Consider the following 26,587-nt stretch of genomic DNA (forward strand, 5'->3'; position numbering starts at 1 on the left):
TATATCCAGCACCTGACACTTAGTAGGCAATAAAAAATACTGACTACAAGAATGGATGAGGTTGTCCACGGTGGCGCACACCTGTAATCCCAGCACTTCAAGAGGCTACAGCAGGAGATTGCTTGAGCCCAGGAGTTCAAGCACAGCCTGTAACATAGTGAGATTCCATCTCTGCAAAAACAAAAACAAAAAATAAAGTAGCTCGGTGTGGTGGCACACCCCTGTAGTCCCAGTTACTCGGAAGCTGAGGGGGAGGATTGCTTGAACTCAGGAGGTCGAGGCTGCAGTGAGCTGTGATTGTGTCACTGCACTCCAGCCTGGGAAACAGTGAGACCCTGTCTCCAAAAAAAAAAAAAAAAAAAAAAAGATGACCTTTAGAAACAAGAAGATGGAAAAAAAGCAGGTAGAACTTTCTCCATACTAACTGAATGTCTTACAAATGAAATCATAAACAATACCATCAAAAAAAAAAACCATGAGGGAATATCCTCCACATCACCAAAACAACTCTGAAGGACTCTCATCCTTTTTAGTCATTTGATTCCTTTGTTATAAGCAGTTTAGGGTTATTTATTCTAGAACCTACAGAGAATTCAGGCTTGAGCACCGAGTTGTCTCAGTTTCCTACACTAGAGTGGGAGGGGACTGTGGCTTCATAAGACCTGCGGAGGTTTCCAGTAAGGCTCAATATTATCTTTAAGGGAAATTCCAAGAAAAGAAAAATTTAATCAGTAATAACATTACTCGAATTTTCCAACCTATTAAGCAAAATCTAAATGTTCTTAGGAAACCTAAAGGTATAAAAACAAACACCCATTGCTTATAATTTGTGAATTATGAACCTCTGTGGTCATCTATGTCACTTTTCTGCATCCAACTCTCCCAGAAAAACAACTATCTAGCCCTTGCTTTTTTTTTTTAATAACCCACATTTCTGTTGGCAACTTATTTCATCATCTTATTAAACTTGCAGTTCTTCCAAGTATCTAACCCTTTATAATACCTACGTCCTTTCATATGCAACTAAATTAAGTTTTAATAGGTATAAGAACATGGCCCTTCATCACTCACGCTCTCTCTTCATGTGGGGAGGACTATCGCAATATTAAGTTTCATGGTGCTTAGTTACACAACGGCCTTCTAGTCACCAGGCTGCATAAATATTTGTTCTAATCTATACTTAAGAAATTATTTCCCTAAATTTTCTTGCTCTTAGTATCCTAAAAAGGTTTTTCATTTTGATTTATATATACATAAATACATACACACACACACACACACACACACACACACACATATATATATTTTTTTTTTTTTTTTGAGAGGGAGTTTTGTTCTTGTTGCCCAGGCTGGAGTGCAGAGTGGCGTGATCTCAGCTCACTGCAACCTCCACCTCCTGGGTTCAAGCATTTCTCCTGCCTCAGCCTCCCGAGTAGCTGGGATTACAGGCACCCAGGCACCCGCCACCATGTCCAGCTAATTTTTTGTGTTTTTAATAGAGACAGGGTTTCACCATGTTGGCCAGACTGGTCTCAAACTCCTAACCTCAGGTGATCCACCCGCCTTGGCCTCCTAAAGTGCTGAGATTACAGGCGTGAGCCACCATGCCCAGCATATTTTTTTTCTCTTTGAGACAGGCTCTCACTCTGTTGCCCAGGCTGGAGTGCAGTAGCCTGATCACAGTTCACCCTAACCTTTAACTCTTGAGCTCAAATGATCTTCTCACCTCAGCCTCCGGAATAGCTGGGACTAAAGATGCCTGCCAACATGCCCGGCTATTTTTTTTTTTTTTTTGGTAGAGTTTGGGTCTCAAGTTACCCAGGCTGGTCTTGAACTCCTGAGCTCAAGTGATCCTCCTGCCTCGGCCTCCCAAATTGCTAGGACTACAGGTAGGAACCACCAGGTCTAGCCTCCTAAAAAGGTTTCTATCAGTCTAGGATCCCAAACTACATAAGACTAGAGAGTTGAGCAGAGAATCCCTCAAATTGGTCACCCGATTCTACCTCTTCGATTCATGTCTGTTTTGCAGTCACAGTACTTGACCGATTCCCAGTTTCTGAGACCCACTGAGACCCCAGGTCCTTAGCAGATGTGTAAGTGCAAAGTCAATTCATTTCAATTTTTCCTAATGGGCCACACATTCTTCCCTATTAGATGTATCCTATTTATTTGTTAGCCTCTGGTGTTTTAAAAGTGTACATCATCACATCGTGACTCTAAATAAATGACACTGGGGTCTTATCAATAAAACAAATGGAAATATTTGCACAGTTAGCTTTTAACTCCTTGAGTTTCAGCTTCTGGACCCAAGATAAAAGTCATATTCTGTTGCAGCAACTCTTCTTTGCTAGAGATTAAGACAAAGACAGACAGACACACAGAAACACAGACACACACACAGACCAAGATTTAGCTTTTGTTTCTTGTTTTTAATGTCTGAAATGGAGTCGAACCATTAATAACCAGTTCAAATGACTTTTGTAGCACAACTCATTTCCTCATTTCCTTCTGTTAAAATTCCACCTTTCACCGGGCACGGTGGCTCACGCCTGTAATCCCAGCACTTTGGGAGGCCAAAGTAGGTGGATCACCTGAGGTCAGGAGTTCGAGACCGGCCTGACCAACATGGTGAAACCCCATCTCTACTAAAAATACAAAAATTAGCCAGTCGTGGTGGCAGGAGCCTGAAATTCCAGCTACTCGGGAGGCTGAGGCAGGAGAATTGCAGAACCCGGAAGGCAGAGGTTGCAGTGAGCCAAGATCGTGCCACTGCACTCCAGCCTGGGGGACAGAGTGAGACTCTGTCTCAAAAAAAAAAAAAAAAAAAAAATTCCACCTTTCAATGCATATTTTATTCTTTAAATCTCAGCTATCTTGGGCACCGGGGCATCAGACAGCACCCTTGGCACCTTGGAAAGTCCCAGAAAGTTGTAGATGGAAAGTGGAAAGCTTGCAATTTCATCTACCCATAGAGATGCAAAGAAGCCTTCCTTTGAAGTTATTTTAAGAAAGAAAAAAAAAATCAATTAAGCACCATTTTCCTGGAAGTCAATACTGTGACTAGGTGGTAATTGGTTCATATAATAGATGGGAGTTATCGTGTAGGTTTAGGGTTACATTGGATAAAATGAGAAAAATGAAGATGCAGAGACTGAACTCTTCCTGAAAAAAAGAGCTCAAGGAGGTTTCAATCTTTCACAAAGCAGTTACAGAACCTTTTCAATCACTTCTTGAATACATTGGCCCCATTAATCCAGGAACCCAGAAACATCTTACAAACATCAATTAAGTCTGGCAACATGCTTTATTTACAAATAGGGAAACTTGGCTGTTTAGGGACAGAGAAGCCCAACAATGAGTCAGGGCTGCTGTGGGCACTGGACCTGGGACTCTGGAATCTCCATCTCTGGCAGGGAGATGTGATCTACCTCTCAAGGGGATAAAACGTCCACAAGAAACAGGTGGCAGAGAAGGAAGTGAATACACACTTGTTGGGATGGCGCAAGACAATGGATGGCCAACAGCACCCGTCTGAAGCTGGAAGGGAAGCTGACCCACCGCCCCCAGTGTCATTTAATCAGAGGGAAGATCAGCATTGCTGCAGCCCCTCCTTAGCAAAAACACTGCTCACCTTATGGCTTGTAAATTGATGCTGTGAGATACCCCACATCCATCCTCACATCAAGGCTAGTTTTATCTGATTTGAGTTCAGAAATGCCTGATCATCTTTGGCCAGGTAAGTGCATCATCAGATATTCCATTTGCAAGCCTACATGCTGAAATGGAACCCACCCCACAGTAAAGGGAGCCTCCGAGGACAAACCCTCTGGCTTTTCCTGTCTCCCTCACAAGGGAAAGTTAAAAGGCTATGTATATCTAAAACACACAAAGCGAATCAGTGTGCTTCCTAAACTGTAGGCTTTTGGTGCTGACTGGCCTGCATATTTAAGATCTAACAAAGTAACCAGCTAAGCTAATCGAGGCTAGCTTTGGTATACTAGATGAATATAATCAAACGTTCCTTTGGGTGAAGTACTGCCCTTTCTGAACACCTGTGAAAGGGAACAAGTAATTCGGTAATATCATGGAGTGAATGGTTTTTGCCCCGTTTTTACTGTGGAAGTGAAATACCGTGACACAATCTTTGGGAGCTACATCCACCAGGATTAGGACCAGAGAGAATAACTCTACCAACTCCAAAAAGAAACAATGCCCAGTTCTGCTCGGCCAAGGGCCCATCCGGGCTCCCTCCAACCCGGGGAAATATTTACTAACGTGGGGCCCAGGGCACATACCACACTGTTGTAACATTCTTTCTGGAGGGGCAAATTCTCTTCACCAACCCCCCAGGCAAGTACAAGGTAGAAGGGGTTAGCAGTCAGGTGACAGCCCGCATACACCATTCCCCTCCCCCAACCTCCACCCGCCCTGCATTGTAAAGGCGTTGCCACCAGGGTTAGCCTTTAGGGCGGGGGTGTCAGCTGGTTTCATGCCTCCGGTTCATCTGCCCTGAGCCCTAGCCCAGTCATTCTGGGCTCGAAGTGTTCTTCCATTCAGTGAAATACCCAGGAGGCCTTCCACCCAAGCGAAGACGAGTATCAGACACGGACTACCACCCTAGTAAGAAGGCACCTGCCCATGTTTAGTTGGAATTCATCTCAAATTCACTTAGTGCTTACTGTGTGCCAGACGCTGAGGGGCGTCCTGCAGACTCAAAAGCGCCCCAGGCCGGGCGCGATGGCTCACGTCTGTAATCCCAACACTTTGGGAGGTCGAGGTGGGCGGATCACCTGAAGTCAGAAGTTCGAGACCAGCCTGGCCAACACGGTGAAACCCCGTCTCTACTAAAAATACAAAAATTAGCCGGGCGGGCCAGGCGCGGTGGCTCACGCCTGTAATCCCAAAACTTTGGGAGGCCGAGGGGGGTGGATCACGAGGTCAGGAGTTCAAGACCATCCTGGCCAATCTAATGAAACCCCGTCTCTACTAAAAATGCAAAAAGTAGCCGGGCATGGTGGCGAACGCCTCTAGTCCCTGAGGCAGGAGAGTCGCTTGAACCCGCGAGGCGGAGGTTGCAGTGAGCCGAGATCTTGCCACTACACTCCAGCCTGGCGACAGAGTAAGACTCCGCCTCAAAAAAAAAAAAAAAATAGCCGGGCGTGGTGGTGCGCGCCTGTAATCCCAGCTACTCGGGAGGCTGAGGCAGGCGAATCACGTGAACCAGCGAGGCGAAGGTTGCAGTGAGCCGAGATCGTGCCATTGCCATTGGCACTCCAGCCCGGGCGACAGAGACTCTTTAAAAAAAAAAAAAAAAAAGCGCCCCAGACACGGCCCCTTCTTCCAAAAAACCCCAAAGCTGGGAGAGCTGGGCGGGACAGAAGGGGAAGCCAGGTGACCAGCACCGGCCGAGGGCTCAGTCCCGAAAGGCCTTCCTTGACGCTGCCCGGCTTACTCTCGAAGGGTCCAGCGCCCAGACCTCCCTGCCAGAGGGGTCCGCGCCCCCAGGAAGGGCCCTCCCCTCCCCGCCCGTACTCACTGCGTCTTCCTGCGGCCCTGGTCGCGGTGCAGATCCCGCAGGTCCACCTCGGCGCGGCCCAGGAACTTGTCGAGGCCGAGCAGCGCGCGGTGCAGCACGGTGAGCTGCAGGGTGGCGGCGGCCGCGGGCCCAGAGGACAGCAGCGGCGGCAGCTCGAAGGTGGCCTCCTCGCGCCACACAGGCGCGCCCAGGCTGCGCTCCGACACCGAGGTGGCGTACTTCTCCTTGCCCACCTGGATCACCGCGTACGCGTCGCTCGTGCCCCCGGGGCCCTTGGCACGCAGGCCCCGCGCCTGCAGCACCGTCACCTGCACGTGGGTTGGGGACCACACGGCCCCCAGGCCCCGGCCCGCCGAGGCCATTAGGGACATAGTGACGATAACGCCCCAGACGCGAGGAGAAGATCGCGGCGACTGGCGGCCTCTACGGCCCGCCCCGGCAACCAGGCCACTTTAAGGCTTCCGGCCACACCCCCGCCAGGCCACGCCCCTCACGGCTAAGGCCACGCCCCTGCCCGAGTCGCCTGCTCCACCTGCTGCGCCGCGCCGCGCCGCGCCCCGCCCCGCCCCACCGGCCTCAGCAGAGCGGGCAGCTAGGGGCAGCCGGGCGCCGCAGGCGGGGCTGGCGCGGCCAGGTAGGCGGGGGAATCACGTGAGCAGGGGCGGGTGCATCGAGAATCCGATCTGAGATGTGGTAGGTGACCGATGGGGTCCCCAGCTGCCAAAGGTCGCACGGCGGGAAGGAGCTGGCCGAAGCACTGACTTGGAAGTCAGACCTCATTTCCTGGGTCACAGCGCCAGTCGTGGCCTTGCGCGGGTTACCTAACGTCAAGTCTCAATTTCTTCACCTGACAGGCACCTCCTAGGATTGCTGTAAAAAATAATAATAATAATGCATTACAGTTCTTGGCCCAGTGCCTGGCTCATGGTGAGTTGTCAGTAAATAACCATGACCAGCACGTTGAGAGGCTGAGATGGGAGGCTCTCCTGAGCCCAGGAGTTCGAGACCAGCCTGGACAACATAGCCAGATCCCTGTCAATACAAAAAAAAATAAAAATAATTAGATGGAAGTGGTGACAAGCGCCTGTGGTCTCAGCTACTTGGGAGGCTGAGTCTGGAGGATCTCTGGAGCCCAGGAGGTCGAGGTGCAGTGAGCCGAGATTGTGTCACTGCACTCCCAGCCTGGGCAACAGAGCAAGACCTTGTCTCAAAAAAATAAAGTTGGTAACTATGAGAGTGCTAAGGAAGATGCCCACCCAATTCACTACGCTTTCTACTTCTCTCGCTGGAAAGCCTTGCTCTGGAGGAAGGTAGCTGCAGAGGAAGGTGAGGACCTTGTGAGGGCCGGAAAAGGTGAAGGTATCCTGGGGGGCATGAGTTCAATGTGGGAGTGTCCTATTTTGCCCTCCCCTCACCAGATAAGGCAAGGCTGAGTTAGAAAAAGGGAAGAAAGGAGGAACTGAAAATGGGATTGCCAAATCAAACATCGGGACAGTGGCAGGCCCCTAGCCTGCAGTTCCCCATTTCTCCCTTGCCAGGCCCTCTTTAGTCTCTCCCTGCCTCTATCCCTGGGCTCCCAGGCAGTCCTTTTCTTGTTCCAAATGCCTAATAGATTGGCTGCTTCCCTTCATTTCCCAGGTCCTAGTTCAAAGGCTCAACTGTTCAACTGAGTCATCAGATTGGAAAGGTCACTTGGAAGGTTTTAAAGTTTTACAGTTAAGGAAAGGCTCAGAAGAGAGGAGTGACATGTCCAAGGTCCCTCTGCAGAGCTGGGACTGGGATCCCAGTGTTCTGACTCCCAATCAGCTGTTCAGTGCATCTCTTGATTCTTCCAGATCCACAGAACCCCAGTCGTGGATGGCTACTCATGTCCCTCCAATCTCCAGGCTCTCCCTCTGGTCCACACTGCACATTGCTTCACTAACCTGCTGGCTGCCTCACCAGCAACCACATTATCTTCGGACTGAACAGAGATTTCAAGACATTCCATTTTGGCCCCACCCTACCTCATTCTCCTCTATCTCCCGAACAAGCAAAGCTGTAGCCCAGACACTTTTTACCTCCAGGCCTCTATGTTGTACCCTTGACTGTCCTTGCCAACCTCTCACTGCAAGGGTTCACTCATATTTCTCCAAGATTTTACTTTCTATGCCCTGCTGAAGGCAGGGACCAGGCGGTGACTTATTCAACTTGTCTCCTTCACAGCCTCCAGCACAAACCTGGGTACACAGTAGGTACCTAGGAAGTGCTACTGAACTGAAGAGTTTGCAGGTTAAGTCGGCCAACCATGAGGACCAAGTGTTTCCTTTTACCATGTAGGAAATTAGAAGACAGAGGTATGCCTCAGGTTTGCAACTGAAGGCAGCTGCAGTGCGGGAAGGACCTGTTTAGTATGTTGGATTTTTTTTTTTTCTTTTTTCTTTTTCTTTTTGGAGACAGAGTCTTGCTCTGTCACCCAGGCTGGAGTGCAATGGCGCAATCTCAGCTCACTGCAACCTCTGCCTCCCGGGTTCAAGCAATTCTTGTACCTCAGCCTCCCAAGTAGCTAGGATTACAGGTGTACACTACCATGCCCGCTAATTTTTGTATTTTTAGTAGAAATGGGGTTTCACCATGTTGGCCAGGCTGGTCTTGAACTCCTGACCTCAAGTGATCTGCCCACCTTTGCCTCCCAAGGTGCTGGGATTACAGGTGTGAGCCACTGCACCTGGCCATGTTGGAAATATGTAAAGGTGATGGGAGGAGCGGGGGAAAGGACCCAGCAGGCATAGAAGGGGCAAGAAAGCCTAACAGGACTGTGTTGTTTTTGTGCCATTTTCCCTTCTGGATGATCCATTATACTCATTCAATATTATGGCTCAATTAATTTCCATAAAGGCTTCTTGAGGCCAGATGCAGTGACTCACACCTGTAATCCCAGTGCTTTGGGAGGCAGAGGTGGGAGGATCGCTTGAAGCCAGGACTTCAAGACCAGCCTGGGCAACACAGCAAGATCTCATTACTACAAAAAGATAAAAAATAAAACCAATAATTAGCCAGGCATGGTGGTACGCACCTATAGTCCCAGCTACTCAGGAGGCTAAGGTGAGTGGATTACTGGAGCCCAGGAGTTTGACGCTACAGTGAGCTATGATTATGTCACTGCACTCCAGCCTGGGCAATAGAGCGAGACCCTGTTACGATTTATTGAGCACTTGCTTTCTGCCAGGCATGTGCCAGGTGCTACCAAGGGCACAAAGCTGAATGAGACTCAGTTCCAAGGTACTCCATCATCATCTAAAAGAAATCCTGATTACTATGATGCTTTGGGTGTTTTGAGGAGAGAGCGATTTCTGTAAGTTGGTGGATTTTTGTGAAGGAGGAGGGGCTCAGCTGGGCCCTGAAGGATGTATCAGATTTGACAGAAAGAGGAGGAGACATATGAGAAGAGCATTTCAGGAGACAACAGGAGGACAGCCTATGCAAAGATATGGGGACCAGAGAGTCGTGGCATTTCCAGGTTTCACATACGCCGTTGTGACTGGAGTGTAGGATGCTTTAGGAGGCCACTGAGAATGAGTGGTAGAAATAAGACAGAAATAGGACAGGCTGGGCTCAGACCATGAACACCAGGCTAAGGAGTTTATGCCACAGTGTGAGACCGGGGAGCCAGCCTTCAGAGAACTTTGAGCAGTGACCTGGTTAGGCTGTTCTCAGATTGCAAGGAGATATGAGCAGAAGGAGCCCAGCAGCCAACAGCTTGGCAGGCAGGTCACAGCCAGATGCCTTCATTCATTTTCACCTGGGGATTGTCTGCCTTCTGCCCCAATCTGTCTACCCCTTCCCCATCTTGGAGTCTCTTCTAAGTTGGTACTGAATTAAATAAGAGGGTATACACTTTCCTCTTGATTATCCTACCTGTCCAATGTTCTACTACACACTAGCCTAACAAAGTCATAGATTTCAGTTCAAAACTGACCTGGGGAGGTAGGGCACAGCGTCTCACACCTGTAATCCCAACACTTTGAGAGGCCAAGGCTAGAGGATCACTTGAACCCAGGGGTTCAAGACCAGCCTGGGCAACATACTGAAACTCTGTCTCTATAAAACAAACTTCAAAAATTAGCTGAGTGTGGTGGCGTCCACCTGTGGTCCCAGCTACTAGGGAGGCTGAGGTGGGAGGATTGCTGGAGCCCAGGAGTTCAAGGCTGCAGTGAGCTATGATTGCACCACTGCACTTCAGCCTCGGCAACAGAGTGGGACCCTATCTTTAAAAACAAACAAACAACAGAGCCTGGGAGGAAGTTTTTCAGTTCTAGTCCCCGCCTGCTCTCCAACACTCACATTTTTAGTGCTGCTCCCCCAATAAAGAGAACAAGGCATAAAGCCTAGCTGGACAGCCTCCCCAGCTGAGTATGAAACAAAGCGTGTCTTCCACTCATGGAAAGGATTAGAGGACAAAGAGGGTGGGGAAGGACCTCATGTGTTTGAGTTTCTGTGAGACACAAATAGACTTTGGTGAAAGCCGATGTGGTAGTTTGGAGGCGGGCGCAGCTGCCTCACCACCCAGGAGAAATCCAGACCATTCTCTTCAGACACTGGCCACTGGCAGGGGTCAGCTCAAAGGAGTGGGGGCTTCCCAAGGCAGGAACTGGAAATTTTTCAGAGAAGAGAACGGCCGGAGCCCCAGCACCAGGTGTGCCGCAGAGCTGCCTTGCTGCCTCCAGCTGCTTTGGTGGCTGTTTTTTCCCCTCCACCAGCCCAGAGCACATTGTCCCCACGACTCTCTGCCCAGGAGTCACTGTCTTCTCCCAATTTTCCAGACCCAGAATCCAGGCTGGGGGATGCACAGGGACAACAGCAAGGGCAGTGACAAGGCGGGCACCCTGCAGGCCCCCGGCTCCCTGCCAGCCCTGGGAAGACTCCACCGTGGCCGACCCTCCCCGCTCCCAAAGGCCAGGCCGTGCTGGCCGACTGAACCCGCGCAGGGTCACTGAGTTCCAGGAGTGTTTGTAAATACCTCCCGCAGCCAGGGTGCAGCGGCGGGACAGGAGAGCTGCACCTTCCTCCCACCCTGCCCCGCCTCTAGCTCGGACTGAAAGAGGAAGAGTTTCAATCAGCCCTGAGCACGTGGACAAGCCTGGCAGGTTAGACTGGACAGGTGAGACACCTGTCCTACTTCAAAAACAGCAGAGCAGAGAGTGCTAGGACTCTCAACCACGTGGATGGTCCTGGGCAGCCGAGCTGTGCAGTTAGAGCTGATGAGAAGGCAGGGCTGTGTCTAGGCCAGCAGGAAGCACCTCTTGCATAAGAGAGTCTCTGGTGTCATGCTGGGGGAGAGGAGAAAAGGGGTTCCAGGGAGAGAACCCTCCTGGCAATCACTCCCCCAGAGCCCTTCAGTGTCCCCGATCACCCTGCTGCAGGGACACTAGCTCAGAAACCATCTCTGGGGACTCCAGATGGGCTCTTGTGCTATCCTATGGAGGAGCAGAAAGGGACCGGAAATGGCTCCTTGACCTTCTGCTTTCCTTCAGACTCTGGGGTGTGGTGACAAGCATCCACACAGGGTGATTCACTCACCTGGCTCTGAACAGGTGTCGGGCTTCCCCGTGTCCAGCTGCCTCAGCCTCCTGCCTGCTTGGTTGGCCGTGGGCACCTTCCAGGTGTAGGTTTGAGGAGCAAGGGCTTCCTGCCTTGTGGGGTCAGTGAGAAGCAGGGAGGTCGAAGTGCCTGACATCGGGTTCTCTTTCCCTTGCTCCAATAGCTGTGGCAATGTGGAAGTTGAAACCGTGGCCCAGACACCTTGGTGGCTGTTTTCTCCCCTTCACCAAGGCAGAACACATTGTCCTGAGACTCACTGCAGTCCCCGCAGTGCTGCAATCACAGCTCACTGCAGCCTCAAACTCCTGGATTCAAGCAATCCTCCTGCCTCAGCCTCCCAAGTAGCTGGGACTACAGGCACACACCACTATGCCTGGCCAATTTTTTAAAATTTTATTATAGAGACAGGAGTCTTGTTGTGTTGCCCAGGCTGGTCTTGAATTCCTGAGCTCAAGCAATCCTCTTGCCTCGGCCTCCCAAAGCAGTGGTTTGTAGGCACGAGCCACCGTGCCAGCCAGTACTTCACCTCTGCGTTACCATTTCTAGCTTTCCTGATTGCTTGCAAATAGAAGGCAGTTCAAGGTAAGTAGATCCATAAATGACGTGCAGCCCTTCGGCATGGACAGAAAACTGGACAGAAAATGATCTCAACAGGTAAGTGGCTAACCATTTCCCCTGCAACCTTCTTAAGAGCATGGCTTTGTTGAACAAAGCTTATGTTATAGATAATGCAAACGTAATGTCTTTCCAATTTGTCAGGTCCCCTCAAAGAAGACCCCTGAACCCCATAAATACAATGTAGTAGAAAATGTGCACCCCTTTCCTTCCCTTCCCACTACACAAATCCCTCCTTTAGGCCTGTCCTAGCCAGATTGCTTCTGTTTCCTAGTTGATTTCTTATGCTTTATTCAGGACTTGCTTTATTCAGTTGGAATCATCTCAAAAGCAGGAAATGGGCACCTCACCTTTGTTTCTTGTTTTGTTTTTTTGTTTGTTAGTTTGTTTTTAGAGACAGGGTCTCACTCTGTCGCCCAAACTGGAGTGCAATGATGCAATCATCACTCACGGTGTTATGGGATAGAAAGTCTTGACTGTGAGTTGTCCAGGTTCTTGATGCATTAAAGAAAGAATTGAACAAAACACACAAAGCAACAAAAGGAAAAAGCAACAAAAGTGCAGATTTATTCAAGTGAAAGTGCACGCCACGGAGTGGGAGCAGGCTCGAGCAAGTGACTCAAGAGCCCCGACTGCAATGTTCTTTAGGGTTTTTATTAAGCTAAAAGAATTTGGTAACACCCCAGGTGCCCTTTAGAGGCCTCCATTGGTTATACCCTATGACGGATTGGTACACAACAAATCAGAGTCTGAAGTGTTATCACAGGAGTGAGGATGTGGCCTGGATGCTGCCTAATCTTGCCTAGAACTGGCTGCACTTGTTGTTCTTTTGCTTATGCCTTAACCCTTAGTTACCCTAATTCCCTATTCTCCTGCCTCAACTGCAACCTTGAACTCTTAGGTTCAAGCGATCCTCCTGCCTCAACCTCCCAAGTAGCTGGGACTACAGCTGTGTGCCACTATGCCCGGCTTTCTTATTTTTTGTAGAGATGAGGTCTCACTGTGTTGCCCAGGCTGGTCTCAAACTCCTGGCCTCAAGCTGACCTCCTACCTGGGCCTCACAAATCAGTGACTTGCAGGCATGAGCCACTGTAGCTGGCCAGTGCTTCACCTTTCTATCACCATTTCTAGTTCTCCTGATTCTTTGTAAATAGAAGGCAGTTCAAGTTAAGTAGAACAGACATAAATAACTTGCAAAGCTTCAGCATCTGTCCATTCAATCCTTGCCACCTTTAGCACTACACCGTGTATAATTAGCTTTCTAAAATATAAGGTTTAGGCCAGCATAGTGGCTTATGCCTGTGATCCTAGCACTTTGGGAGGCTGAGGTGGGAGGATCCCTTGAACTCAGGGGTTCAAGATCAGCCTGGGTAGTAACATAGTGAGACCCCCATCTCTATCTTTAAATTTAAAAATTATTGTTTGGCTGGGCACGCCTATAATCTCAGCGCTTTGGGAGGCCGAGGAGGGTGGATGACTTAAGGTCAGGAGTTTGAGACCAGCCTGGCCAACATGGCAATACCTGTCTCCACTAAAAAAAATGCAAAAATTAGCCCGGTGTGGGTACCTGTAATCCCAGCTACTCAGGAGGCTGAGGCACAAGGATCGCCTGAACCCAGGAGGTAGAGGTTAAAGTGAACTGAGATTGTGCCACGCCACTACAGCCTGGGCAACAGAGTGAGACTCCATCTCAATATGTGTGTGTGTGTGTGTGTGTGTGTATATATATATATATTTGTTTTCTGATGCTAAAAATACATCTGTTCATCGTAAGTGAGGCATGGTAGCTCACACCTGTATAGTAACATTTTTTTTTTCTTTTTTTGAGGTGGAGTCTCATTCTATTGCCCAGGCTGGAGTGCAATGATGCGATCTTGGCTCACTGCAAACTCCGCCTCCCATGTTCAAACGATTCTTCTGCCTCAGCCTCCTGAGTAGTTGGGATTACACACACACACCACCATGCCAGGCTAATTTCTGTATTTTTAATAGAGACAGGGTTTCACCATGTTAGCCAGGCTGGTCTGGAACTCCTGACCTCTGGTGGTCTGCCCATCTCAGCCTCCCAAAGTGCTAGGATTACAGGTGTGAGCCACCGCACCCAGCCAGTAATAAGATTTTTTAAAACAAACTTCATTAAAATGTAGCATAGCTATAATAAAGGAAAGAGGATGAAAAGAAAAATGTATTATAGCCATCCTATGTAGAAAAAGTGTACCTTAGCCGGACATGGTAGTGGGCGCCTGTAGTCCCAGCTACTCAGGAGACTGAGGCAAGAGAATGGTGTGAACCCAGGAGGCAGAGCCTTCAATGAGCCAAGATCGTGCCACTGCAATCCAGTATGGGCAACAGAGCGAGACTCCGTCTCAAAAAAAAAAAAAAAAAGATAACGTGTACCAAAATGTTTGGTTTGGTGAATTTTCACCACCCAGGTAAAGAAATAGTATCAGCACCTACAGAAATCTGCCTGTGAGTCCTTCCCAGTCCCCCTCCTCTCCAAAAGTTACCCCTGTCCTAATTTCTATCTTCATACATTAGTTTTTCTTTTCTTTTTTTTTTTTTAAGAGACAGGGTCTCATTTGTCACCCAGGCTGGAGTGCAGTGGCATGATCATAGCTCACTGCAGCCTCAAACTCCTGGGGTCAAGTGATCCTCCCACCTCAGCCTCCCAAATCCCCTCCTGGGATTACAGGTGTGAGCCACCTCGCCCAGCTTAGTTTTGCTGTTTTTGAACATAAGTGAATCAAACACTTATCAGACATTTGGGTCTGGCTTTTTTTTTTTTTTTTTTGAGACAGAGTCTTGCTCTGTCGTCCAGGCTGGACGACTCACTGCAACCACCGCCTCCTGCGTTCAAGCAATTCTCCTGCCTCAGCCTCCTGAGTAGCTGGGATTACAGGAACATACTACCATGCCTGGCTAATTTTTGTATTTTTAGTAGAGACGGGGTTTCACCATGTTGGCCAGGCTGGTCTCAAACTCCTGACCTCAGGTGATCCACCCACCTCAGCCTCCCAAACTGCTGGGATTACAGGTGTGAGCCACCACGCCCGGCCAGTCTGGCTTCTTTCAATCAGCATTATGTTTATGAGATTCACTAATGCTGTTCCTGTAGCAATAATTTTTTCATTCATATTGGTTTATAGTATTCCATGGTATGAATATACCACAGTTTATTTTCCATTCTAAAGCTGATAGGCATTCATGTTATTTGTAGTCTAAGGCTTGCAGTGGACTGAACAATGGCTCTCCAGAAGATATGTCCATGTCTTAATCCTCAGACCTGTGAATGCTACCTTGTTTAGAAATAAGAGTCTCATGGGGCATGTGAGAAATAAGAGTCTCACATGCATACAGGCATGCACCTGTAGTCCCAGCCACTCAGGAGTCTAAGGCTGGAAGATTGCTTGAGTCCAGGAGTTCTGGACTGTAGTGCACTAGGTTGCTTTGGTGTCTGCAGTAAGTTCAGCATCAATCTGGTGAGCTCCTGTGAGCATGGAACCACCAGGTTGCCTAAGGAGGGGTGAAGCATCCCAGGTTGGAAACGGAGAAGGTCAAAACTCCTGTGCTGATCAGTAGTGGGATCACACCTGTGAACAGCCACGGCACTCCAGCCTGGGCAATATAGTGAGACCCTATCTCTAAAATAAATAAATTTTATATATATAACAAGAGTCTTCGCCAATGTAATTAAATTAAGGCCCTCGATATGAGACGATCATCTCAGATTATCCAGAAGGACCCTCACTCCAGTGACAAGTGTCCTAACAGAACAAGGCAGAGTGAGACTACAGAAACAAGAGGAGAAAGCCCTGAGAAGGAGGAGGCAGAGATGAGACTGATGCATCCACAAACCAAGGAATGCCCAAGGCCACCGAAGCCAGAGGACACAAGTGACAACACCTCCTTAGAGCCTCTGGACAGCGTTCAACCCTGCTGACACCTTCATTCTGGACTTTCGACGTCCAGAACTGACAGTGAGAAAATAAATATCTGTTGTCTTTTTTTTTTTTTTTTTTTTTAATTTGAGATGGAGTCTCGTTTTGTTACCCAGGCTGCAGTGCAGTGGCACAATCTCAGCTCACTGCAATCTCTGCCTCCCAGGTTCAAGCAATTCTCCTGCCTCAGCCTCCCAAGTAGCTGGGATTACAGGCGCCCACCACCATGCCTAGCTGATTTTTGTATTTTTAGTAGAGACGGGGTTTCACCATGTTGGCCAGGCTGGTCTCAAACTCCTGACTTCAGGTGATCTGCCCACCTTGGCCTCCCAAAGTGCTGGGATTACAGGTGTGAGCCACTGCGCCCGGCCATCTCTTGTCTTAAGCCACCCAGTTAGTGGTAATTTGTGACAGCAGCCACAGGAAGCGAATACAGGGGTATGGGGAATAAAATTGCTCTACATTCTCCTCTTTCAGTGCATAGACATAAGTGTGCACCCACACCCAAGAATGGAATTGCTGGATCAAAGGGTGAGTGTATGTTCAGCACTAAGGGGTATTGCTAAACAATTTTCTAAATAGGTTATACCAATTTATACTCCCACCAATGTTTGAGATCCAGTTTCTCCACATCGTTGTCAACCTCAGTGCTATGGTTTGAATATTTGACCCAACCAAACCTCATGCTGAAATGTGATCCCCAGTGTCGGAGGTGGGACCTAATGGGAGGTGTTTGGGTCATGGGGGCGGATCCCTCAAGACCTCAAGGCAGCTTGGTGCAGTCTTGGAAGTAGTAAGTTCTTGCTCTGTAAGTTCCTGTGAGGGCTGATTGCTTTCTTTCGTTTTGTTTGTTTGTTTTTCTTTGAGACGGAGTCTCGGAGTCTCGCTCTGTCACCCAGGCTGGAGGGCAGTGGTGTGACCTCGGCTCACTGCTACCTCCGCCTCCCAGGTTCAAGCAATTCTCCTGCCTCAGCCTCCTGAGTAGCTGGGATTACAGGCTCCTGCCACCATGCCCAGCTAATTTTTGTATTTTTAGTAGAGACGGGGTTTTGCTGTGTTGGCCAGGCTGGTCTTGAGCTGCTGGCCTCAAGTGATCCACCCGCCTCTGCCTCCGAAAGTGCTGAGATTACAGGCATGAGCCACCACGTCCAACCTGGGCTGGTTGTTTAAAAAAAAAAAAAAGTCGGGCGCGGTGGCTCACGCCTGTAATCCCAGCACTTTGGGAGGCCGAGGCGGGCGGATCACAAGGTCAGGAGATCGAGACCATCCTGGCTAACACAGTGAAACCCCGTCTCTACTAAAAATACAAAAAATTAGCCAGGCGTGTTGGTGGACGCATGTAGTCCCAGCTACTCGGGAGGCTGAGACAGGAGAATGGTATGAACCCGGGAGGCGGAGCTTGCAGTGAGCCGAGATCGCCCTACTGCACTCCAGCCTGGGCGACAGAGCGAGACTCCATCTCAAAAAAAAAAAAAAAAAAAAAAAAAGACTGCTACCTCCCCTCTCTCTGTTGCTTTCTCTCTCACCCTATGGTCTCTGCACACGCAGGCTTCCGTTTGCCCTCCGCCATGAGTGGAAGCAGGTTGAGGCCCTCATCAGAAGTAGATGTTGGTGCTAAACTTCTTGTACGGCCAGCAGAACCAGCAGCCAAATGAAACTCTTTTATTTATAAATTACCCAGCCTTGGGTATTCCTTATAGTAACACAAGCAGACGAAGACATTTAGTATTGTCTTTTGTATTTCACCCTTCTGGCGGCTGTGCAATAGTTTTAATTTTTATTTCCCTGGTGACTAATGAGGCTGTATGCTTTTCCTTTTTTTTGGAGACGGAGTCTCGCTCTGTCGCCCAGGCTGGAGTGCAGTGGCTGGATCTCAACTCACTGCAACTCCGCCTCTCGGGTTTACACCATTCTCCTGCCTCAGCCTCCCGAGTAGCTGGGACTACAGGCGCCCGCCGCCTCGCCCGGCTAGTTTTTTGTATTTTTTAGTAGAGACGGGGTTTCACCGTGTTAGCCAGGATGGTCTTGATCTCCTGACCTCGTGATCCGCCCGTCTAGGCCTCCCAAAGTGCTGGGATTACAGGCTTGAGCCACCGCGCCCGGCCTATGCTTTTTCTTAAGCTTTTTCGCTGTTTGGATGTGGTTTTCTCGTGATGGGCCTATTCATATCTTTGGCCCATTTTTCTTCTGTCTTTGTATTGATTTGTAGATGTCAATACAAAGATAGAGATATCAAACCTATAATGTAATGCAAGTATCCTCTCCCACTCTGTGAAATGCCTTTTCACTCTCTGGTGGTGTTTCTTGATGAAAAGCAGTTCTTAATTTTAATGACACCCAAATGATCAGTCTTTTCTTTTATGGTTAGGGCTTTAAATCCTGTCTAAGAAATCATTGCTGTCCCAAAGTCATGAATATATTCTCCTTTATTGTCTTCTAAAAGCATTTTACTTTGCCTTCCACCTTTATATTAGCAATTAACTTAATTTTTTGTATTATTCAAAGTTAATTTTTTTTGAGACAGAGTCTTGCTCTGTCACCCAGGCTGCATGATCATGGCTCACAGCAGCCTCAACCTCCCAGGCTCAAGTGAGCCTCCTACCTCAGCCTCCCAAGTGTGAATAGCTGGCACTACAGGCATGAGCCACAATGCTTGGCTAATTTTTGTAGTTTTTGTAGGTGTGGGGTTTCTCCACATTGCCCAGGTTAGTCTCAAACTCTTGAGCTCCAGTGATCCACCTGCCTCGGCCTCCCAAAGTTCTGGGATTACAGCGTGAGCCACTGTGCCTGGGCAAAAGTTAATTTTTTTTTTTTTTTTTTTTTTTTTGAGACAGAGTCTTGCTCTGTCACCCAGGTTGGAGTGCAGTGGCTCCATCTCACCTCACTGCAACCTCTGCCTCCTGGGTTCAAGCAATTCTCCTGTCTCAGCCTCCCAAGTAGCTGGGATCACAGGCATGAGCCACCACGCCCAGCTAATTTTTGTATTTTTAGTTGAGATGGAGTTTCACCATGTTGGCCAGGCTGGTCTCGAACTCATCCTCAGGTGATCCACCTCCCTCCGCTTCCCAAAGTGCTGGGATTACAGGCATGAGCTACTGCACCCAACCCAAAAGTTAATTTTTTTAAAAAGATAAAATTATGAACTTTCATACAGACATGAAAATAAACATATTAAAATTTTATTTCACTTATTATTAAGAAAAATTAGCAAGGTGTTACAACCAGTTCAAAGGTGAATCCAAAGAATAGACACACTTAGAGACCAGAAATATTGAAATGAATACGCAAATGGAGGCAAAGCTGTTTTTTCTGGAGGAGGTTGGCAGGGAGTGTCCCTCCACTAGACAATTTGCTTTTATGAATTTTGCATTGCTATCAATTGTCTACCAGACACAGAGCTGTAAAACAGCTACCACAGAATCAAAATCAGATAATCCAGAGAATGTGCTATAGATAATGCAGTTTTCCAATGAAGCACAAAATTTTCCCTACCACATAGTATCTGTTGGGACCAAGATTCATTTTTCCCCATATGAATACTGAAAGAACCCAAAAGATTTCACTCCAAAATGTACTTTGGCATTTAAAAAAATTTTTTTGAGACAGGGTTTCACTCTGTCACCCAGGCTGGAGTGCAGTGGCACCATCTCTCACTGCAACCTCCGCCTCCCAGGTCCAGGTGATTCTCCTGCCTCAACCTCCCAAGTAGCTGGGAGTACAGGCACGCATCACCACACCTGGCTAATTATTATTTTTTGAGACAGTCTTGCTTTTTTTGTCATTGCCCATGCTGGAGTGCAGTGGCACAATCTCGGTTCACTGCAACCTTCACCTCCTGGGTTCAAGCGATTCTCCTGCCTCAGCCTCCCAAGTAGCTGGGATTACAGGCATGAGCCACCACACCTGGCTCATTTTTGTATTTTTAATAGAGATGGGGTTTTGCCATATTGGCCAGGCTGGTCTTGAATTCCTGACCTCAGGTGATCCGCCAACCTCAGCCACCCAAAGCGCTGGGATTACAGGCATGAACCTCCGCGCCAGGCCTAATTTTTGTATTTTTAGTAGAGACAGGGTGTCACCATGGTGGCCAGGCTAGTCGCAAACTCCTGGCCTCAAGTGATCTACCTGCCTTGGTCTCCCAAACTGTTGGGATTACAGGCGTGAGCCACCGTGCCCAATCTTAAATCTTTTTTGAGACAGCATCTCTCTCTGTCCCCCAGGCTGGAGTGCAGAGATGCAATCACAGCTCACTATGGGCTCCAGCAATCCTCCCACCTCAGCCTCCCAAAGTATTGGAGTTACAAGCATGAGCCACCACATCCGGCCTAGTTTGACCAGCCTATTTTGAGATGGTTGTTCAGAGGACCTGTGGACAGAAGGAGTCCTACCAAGTTGTCTTTTTTTTTTTTTTTAAGATGGAATTTCACTCTGTAGCCCAGGCTAGAGTGCAGGGGCACCATCTCAGCTCACTGCAGCCTCTACCTCCTAGATTCAAGCAATTCTCCTGCCTCAGCCTCCTGAGTGGCTGAGGTTATGGCGCCCTCCACCACACCCGGCTAATTTTTGTATTTTTAGTAGAGATGAGGTTTCACCATGTTGGTCAGGTTGGTCTCGAACTCCTAACCTCAAGTGATCTGCCTGCCTAGACCTCCCAAAGTGCTGGGATTACAGGCATGAGCCACCGCGCCCAGCCCCAAGCTGTCTTTCATGAGGGAGATTTGCATCGGTTGAGAATCTGTGTGATACAGTCAGGCTTTCTCTGAAGTCCTTCCTTGCCTGGATCCAGGAAAGATGAACACCATTAAAGGTCTGAAAGGAACATTTACCACCTATTCTCTCTGAAGGCTCCTACATGTGAGATCTCCATATAACAAGACACCTTTGCTAGCCAGTCCCCTCTTCTCTCCCTCCCATAACCTATTTTGCCACCAATCCAAGCCCCTATTCTTTCTGTAACTTCAAGATAGTATAAAAGCATCAATGATATTTTTCTTTGAGATCTTATATTTTGATAAGATTCCTGTTCATGTTAAAAAATTTGTAGGCCATTTCTCTTCCTAATCTGCCTTTTGTGAGTTGATTTTTCAGTGAACTTTCAGAGGGTAGAGGGGAAGTTTTTCCTCAGCCCCTACAATATCCCATAGACCCAGTGCCATTTATGGAATAACCCAGTTTTCCCCTATCAGCTTGTCAATATCATGTTTCTGAACTCTATTCTGTTCCCTGGTCTATTTCATTATTACTGAACCAATACCATACTGTCTTAATTACCACAGTTTCATAACATATCTTAATATCTAGTAGTGTAAAGTCTTCAGCTTTGTACTTCCTCTGTCATGATTTATCAGCTATTCTTAGATCTTTGCATTTCTTTTTTTTCTTTTTCTTTCTTTTTCTTTTTCTTTTTTTTCTTTTTTTTTTTTTGAGACAGGGTCTCATGCTGTCACCCAGCCCAGAGTGCAGTGGCACAATCTCGGCTCACTGCAACCTCATCCTCCCAGACTCAAGTGATCCCCCTGTCTCAGCCTCCCAAGTAGCTGGGACTACAGGTGAGTGCCACCATGCCCAGATAATCTTTTGTAATTTTGGTAGAGACAGAGTTTCACCACATTACCCAGGCTGGTCTCGAACTTCTGCATTCAAGCGATCCAACCGCCTCAGCCTCCCAAAGTGCTGGGATTACAGACATGAGCCACTGTACCCCACCTGGACCACTGCATTTCATATTCATTTTAGAATCAACTAGCCAGCCACAGTGGCTCATGGCAGTAATCTTAGTATTCCGGGAGGCCGAGGCAGAAGGATCAATTGAGCTCAGGAGTTTGAGATCAGCCTGGACAACACAACGAGACCCCATCTCTACAATTTAATTTTTAAAATTATTTTTTTATTTTAATTAAATAAATTAATTAAAATTGTTAATTTAATTTTAAAAATTAGCCAGGCATGGTGGCACATGCTTGTGGTTCCAGGTACTCGGGAGGCTGAGGCAGGAGGATCACTTGAGCTGAAGATTTGGAGGCTGCAGTGAGCTATGATTATGCTACTGCATTCCAGCCTGGGGGGCAGAGCAAGCCCTATCTCTAAAAAATAATAATAATTGTGGGGAAAAGAAAGAGAGATCAGCCTGTTACTGTGTCTATACAGAAAGAAGTAGACATAAGAGACTCCATTTTGTTCTGTATTTGAGATGCTGTTAATCGGTGACCATACCCCCAACCTGTCCTTGCAAGAGACATGTGCTGTGGTGACTCAAAGTTTAATGGGTTTTGGGCTGTGCAGGATGTGCTTTGTTAAACAAGTGCCTGAAGGCAACTTGCTGGTTAAAAGTCATCACCATTCTCTTAATCTCAAGTACCCAGGGACTTGACACTGCCAAAGGTCGCAGGGACCTCTGCCTAGGAAAGCTAGGTATTGTCCAAGGTTCTCCCCATGTGATAGTCTGAAATATGGCCTCGTGGGAAGAGAAAGACCTGATCGCCCCCCAGCCTGACACCTGTGAAGGGTCTGTGCTGAGGAGGACTAGTGTAAGAGGAAAGAAGCCTCTTGGCAGTTGAGATAGAGAAAAGCATCTGTCTCCTGCCCGTCCCTGGGCAATGGAACATCTGGGTGTAAAACCCGATTGTATGTTCTGTTTACTGAGAAAGGAGAAAACCGCCTTAGGGCTGAAGGTAGGACTTGCTAGTGCAATGCTGCTCTTTATGCACTAAAAAGGTTTATGGAGATGTTTACATATGCATATCGAGGCACAGCACTTTTCCTTAAACTTACGTCACAGAGACCTTTATTTATATGTCTTACTGCTGACCTTCTCCCTACGATGATCCTATTATCCTGCTACTTCCCTTTTTCTACGATGGTAAAGATAATGATCAATAAATACTAAGGGAACTCAGAGACCGGTGCCGGCGCGGGTCCTCTGTATGCTGAGTGCTGGTGCCCTGGGCTCACTTTTTCTTTCTCTATACTTTGTCTCTGTGTCTCATTTCTTTTCTCAAGTCTCTCATTCCACCTAACGAGAAACGCCCACAGGTGTGGAGGGGCAGGCCACCCCTTCAAATAATAAGAAAGTTTCAGTCTTATGAGTTCAGAGCTTTAGAAGCTCTGCTAGGGGCATCAAGGGAAAGTTCATGAGTCCATAATGACAAGATGGTTAAAGCGTCCCACTCCACCCCACCCGAAAACTTGGTGGTAACAGCAGCAACCCTAGAAAAATGCCCAGGGGAAACATGGGGAATCCCAGGGGCCCAAAGTCATGGCTATGTGGTTCTGCTGCCTTTTCCCATAGGAGTTCATCTCTCTCCCACCAGTCTTGGAGGCTTGTAGATTTTATGGTTCCTGAGGGATGTAGTCATTTTCTTACATCAGCACAAGGTTCAGCAAATATCAAAACATCTAACCTTTTAGCGCTGTGTTTTTCTTTCTATTTATTTGTACCCTGTTCTGTTTCAAAAAAGATTTAAGGTTGTTTACAACACCACATAAATTAAGTTAAACAATATAAATTAGAACACCATGAGAAAAGTAAGGCAGGCCGGGCGCGGTGGCTCAAGCCTGTAATCCCAGCACTTTGGGAGGCCGAGACGGGCGGATCACGAGGTTAGGAGATCGAGACCATCCTGGCTGACACGGTGAAACCCCGTCTCTACTAAAAAATACAAAAAACTAGCCGGGCGAGGTGGCGGGCGCCTGTAGTCCCAGCTACTCGGGAGGCTGAGGCAGGAGAATGGCATGAACCCGGGAGGCGGAGCTTGCAGTGAGCTGAGATCCGGCCACTGCACTCCAGCCTGGGCGGCAGAGCGAGACTCCGTCTCAAAAAAAAAAAAAAGAAAAGAAAAGTAAGGCCAAGGGAAAACAAGGGTAGGGACACAGAGGTATGCTAAGAGAGACACCAGCGGGCCATGAGGTTCCACGGGCTTTGGAGTGCAGGGCTTTTAAAAACTTGCTGAAGCTGCCAGACCAGTGTTGTGTTCTCACATCCCAGAATCCTAGCATTGTTGGGGGCAAAGCCCAGTGAAACAATCAAATACTGATCCCCAGGGTAGAAGGAGACCTCTTCCCTAATCCCACGCTCTGCCCACACAGAAAGCACCACAGTTCTGGAACCTGAGTTCACTGGATAAAAATCTGAAATTTAAAAATGCGTGTAAGTAGAGGCTTTTCGAGTGTTTGGTCTGTTTGACCGTGGAGCCCCGGAAACCTGAGAGCAATTCCAGCTTCCTAAGGAAAGGAGGTAATCCTAGGGTCAAGAGGAGCTCATAAAGCTGTTGAAGCTACCCTGAGCTGAGGAGAGGGTGAGTCAGCCCAGCCGATGGAGGGGTGTGTGAGGATGCCCTCGAATTTCCTCACCCCTCCCAGAAAGGCTGCACCTGAGCCGCATTCCAGAGACGTTTGGGATACCAACACACGTGGGAAACACACATGAAAACAGATCTCAGCCCTCCCTCCTCCCTGGGGCCAGCAGAGGAGCTCTAAGGAGCTTAAAGAGGAAGAAGACTCCCACCTCCCATACCTTCCTCTGGCCTGGTAGACGGAAGGGAGAGTTACCCGGGTGCAGGGGCCAATGTCTCAAGTTAAAAGTTCAGGTTTCTTCTGCTTGGCACCCAAGTTTGCTAAACAGCACCACCTGCTGCCTCAGAAGTCATGCAACTGGAAAGTAGCAATGCCCATGTGAACCTTCCAGATTCCCGATTAGGGTGCGCCCGTGAGACTCTCCGGAAAGGCAGAGGACAGGATACACCAGCAGGCCAGCTTTGTGCTCTCTCCTCCCGCCCCTCCAATTAAACTCACTTTTTTTTTCTTTTTCTTTCTTTCTTTATTTTATTTATTTATTTATTTTTGAGACAAGTCTCACTGTGTCACCTAGGTTGGAGTGCAGTGGCATGATCTCGGCTGACTGCAACCTCCGCCTCCTGGCTTCGAAGCAATTTGCCTGTCTCAGCCTCTCGAGTAACTGGGAGTACAGGCGCACCCCACCATGCCCAGCTAATTTTTGTATATTTAGTAGAGATGGTGTTTCACTATGTTGGCCAGACTGGTCTTGAACTCCTGACCTCAGGGTGATCTGCCCACCTCGGCCTCCCAAAGTTCTGGGATTACTGTGCCTGGCCCTTCAATTAAACTTACCCATTTTCTATAGCTTTACACTAATTCCACCACTGGCACCATCAATGATCACACCATCATCAACTTACCATTGACAAAACAGGCCCTAGACCAAAGTCTGTCATTGAGCTTATGCACTTTCTAGAAGGTAGGTCTGGCAGGATAGACCCTAAACATTCTCATGGAGGACGTGATGGCCAGTAACTAAAAATTATGGTAAAGGCCAGGCACAGTGACTCACGCCTGTAATCCCAGCACTTTGAGAGACCAAGGCAAGAGGATCACTTGAGGCCAGGAGTTTGAGACCAGCGTAGGCAACATAACAAGACCTCATCTCTAAAAAAAATTTAAAAATAAGCCTGGCCTGGGCTCACCCCAGGAGGTCGAGGATGCAGTAAGCCGTGAAGGTGCCACTGCACTCCAGCCTGGGTGGCAGAGTGAGACTTTGTCTCAGCATTTAAGTGTCTTACATTCAAGTTCATTAGTGTTACATACACTGACGTTGTTGTGTAACCAATCTTCAGAGCTCTTTTCCTCTTAGCCCCAGTAACATTGCCAGGCCATTCTCCCCCTCCTCCCATTCCAACCCCTATTTCTCCTGCAATTCACAGAGTTCTCTTGGTCACCATGTATCTTTCACTGAAACCATGAATCTTCGTGAAGCTCACAAAACATGCTCCTGTCGGCTTAGTCATTTCTCACTACTCACAGCCTGACTCGAAGTACTGGATGATTTTTTTTTTTTTTTTTTTGAGATGGAGTCTTTCTCTGTCACCCAGGCTGGAGTGCAGTGGGGTTCAAGCAATTCTCATGTCTCAGCCTCCCGAGTATCTGGGTTTACAGGGGCACACTGCCACGCCTGGCTAATTTTTATATTTTTAGTAGAGACAGGGTTTCACCATGTTGGCCAGGCTGGTCTCAAGCTCCTGGACTCAAGTGATCCACCCGCCTCGGCCTCCCAAAGTGCTGGGATTCCAGGCGTGAACCACCTCGCCCAGCCTGATTTTGTTTCTTTCTCTCCCTGATCCCCTTAGAGCAGTTATTATTTCCTTCTCTTGGCACCTCCTGACAAAGGGAAGGCAGGAAAAGGGGGAAGAATTGAGGTCTGTTTTTCTGCTGCTGCAGTTCTGTGAGAGACTGCCCGGGAAGGTACTGAAGGTGTCATCTGGGCTACCTGGGTCTTGGGAACACTTGGGTGGCACTGGATGGGCTTCCCTGCGTCCAAGAGCCCCTGAGATTGTAGGCAAGTATCATGTGCATGTGAGAATATATATCTTTCTAGAGAGACAGTCCCTACCTTTCATCAGATTCTAAAAGGGTCTCTGACCCAGAAAACGTTAAGAACCACTGGCACACACCATTGGACACTGGCATCAGGACTTTCATGTATCCAACTCCTTCCTTGAACAATTGAGGGCTGTGAACCTCACAATGCCCAGTGGTACCCCCTGCTGCATATGTGCCCATGGTTGTGGAGGGAGAGAGTGAGGACATTAGAAAGTATAGGGGCATCACAAAAGGGAAATTTAAACAAAGAGCTAGGAAGAAAGATTGAAGTGGGATCATGAGATAAGGATTCTCATCTGCAGACATTCCTGGGAAGCCAGAGAAATTAAGAGGCTACACAGCAACCTTTCATGACCCACAGTGGCTGTGGTGGCTTCTTGAATTCCCTCCTGGGGACTTTAGTGATGAATTAACCTTCCGGAAATTCTGGAAGAGCTCTGCTAATAATAACTCTTACTGAGCACTTATCATGTACCAAGGTGTTTTTTTTTTTTTTTTTTGAGATGGAGTCTCACTGTCACCCAGC

At 48.1% G+C, this 26,587-nt stretch overlaps 1 protein-coding gene across 2 annotated transcripts in view; it reads right to left on the reverse strand.

Annotated features, from left to right (window-relative positions):
• RAB11FIP1 (RAB11 family interacting protein 1) overlaps positions 1–5,969 on the reverse strand; it is a 39,096-nt gene extending 33,127 nt beyond the window's left edge. For both annotated transcript variants that reach the window (XM_025393985.1, XM_025393984.1), the window contains exon 1: positions 5,537–5,969. In XM_025393985.1, the coding sequence (XP_025249770.1) occupies positions 5,537–5,907 (371 nt within the window). In that variant the 5' untranslated portion in view covers positions 5,908–5,969. The remainder of the gene's footprint in view (positions 1–5,536) is intronic.
• Positions 5,970–26,587: the final 20,618 nt, after the last annotated feature.

Source organism: Theropithecus gelada, chromosome 8 (assembly GCF_003255815.1).
Source record: "Theropithecus gelada isolate Dixy chromosome 8, Tgel_1.0, whole genome shotgun sequence".
NCBI classification, from domain to species: domain Eukaryota; kingdom Metazoa; phylum Chordata; class Mammalia; order Primates; family Cercopithecidae; genus Theropithecus; species Theropithecus gelada.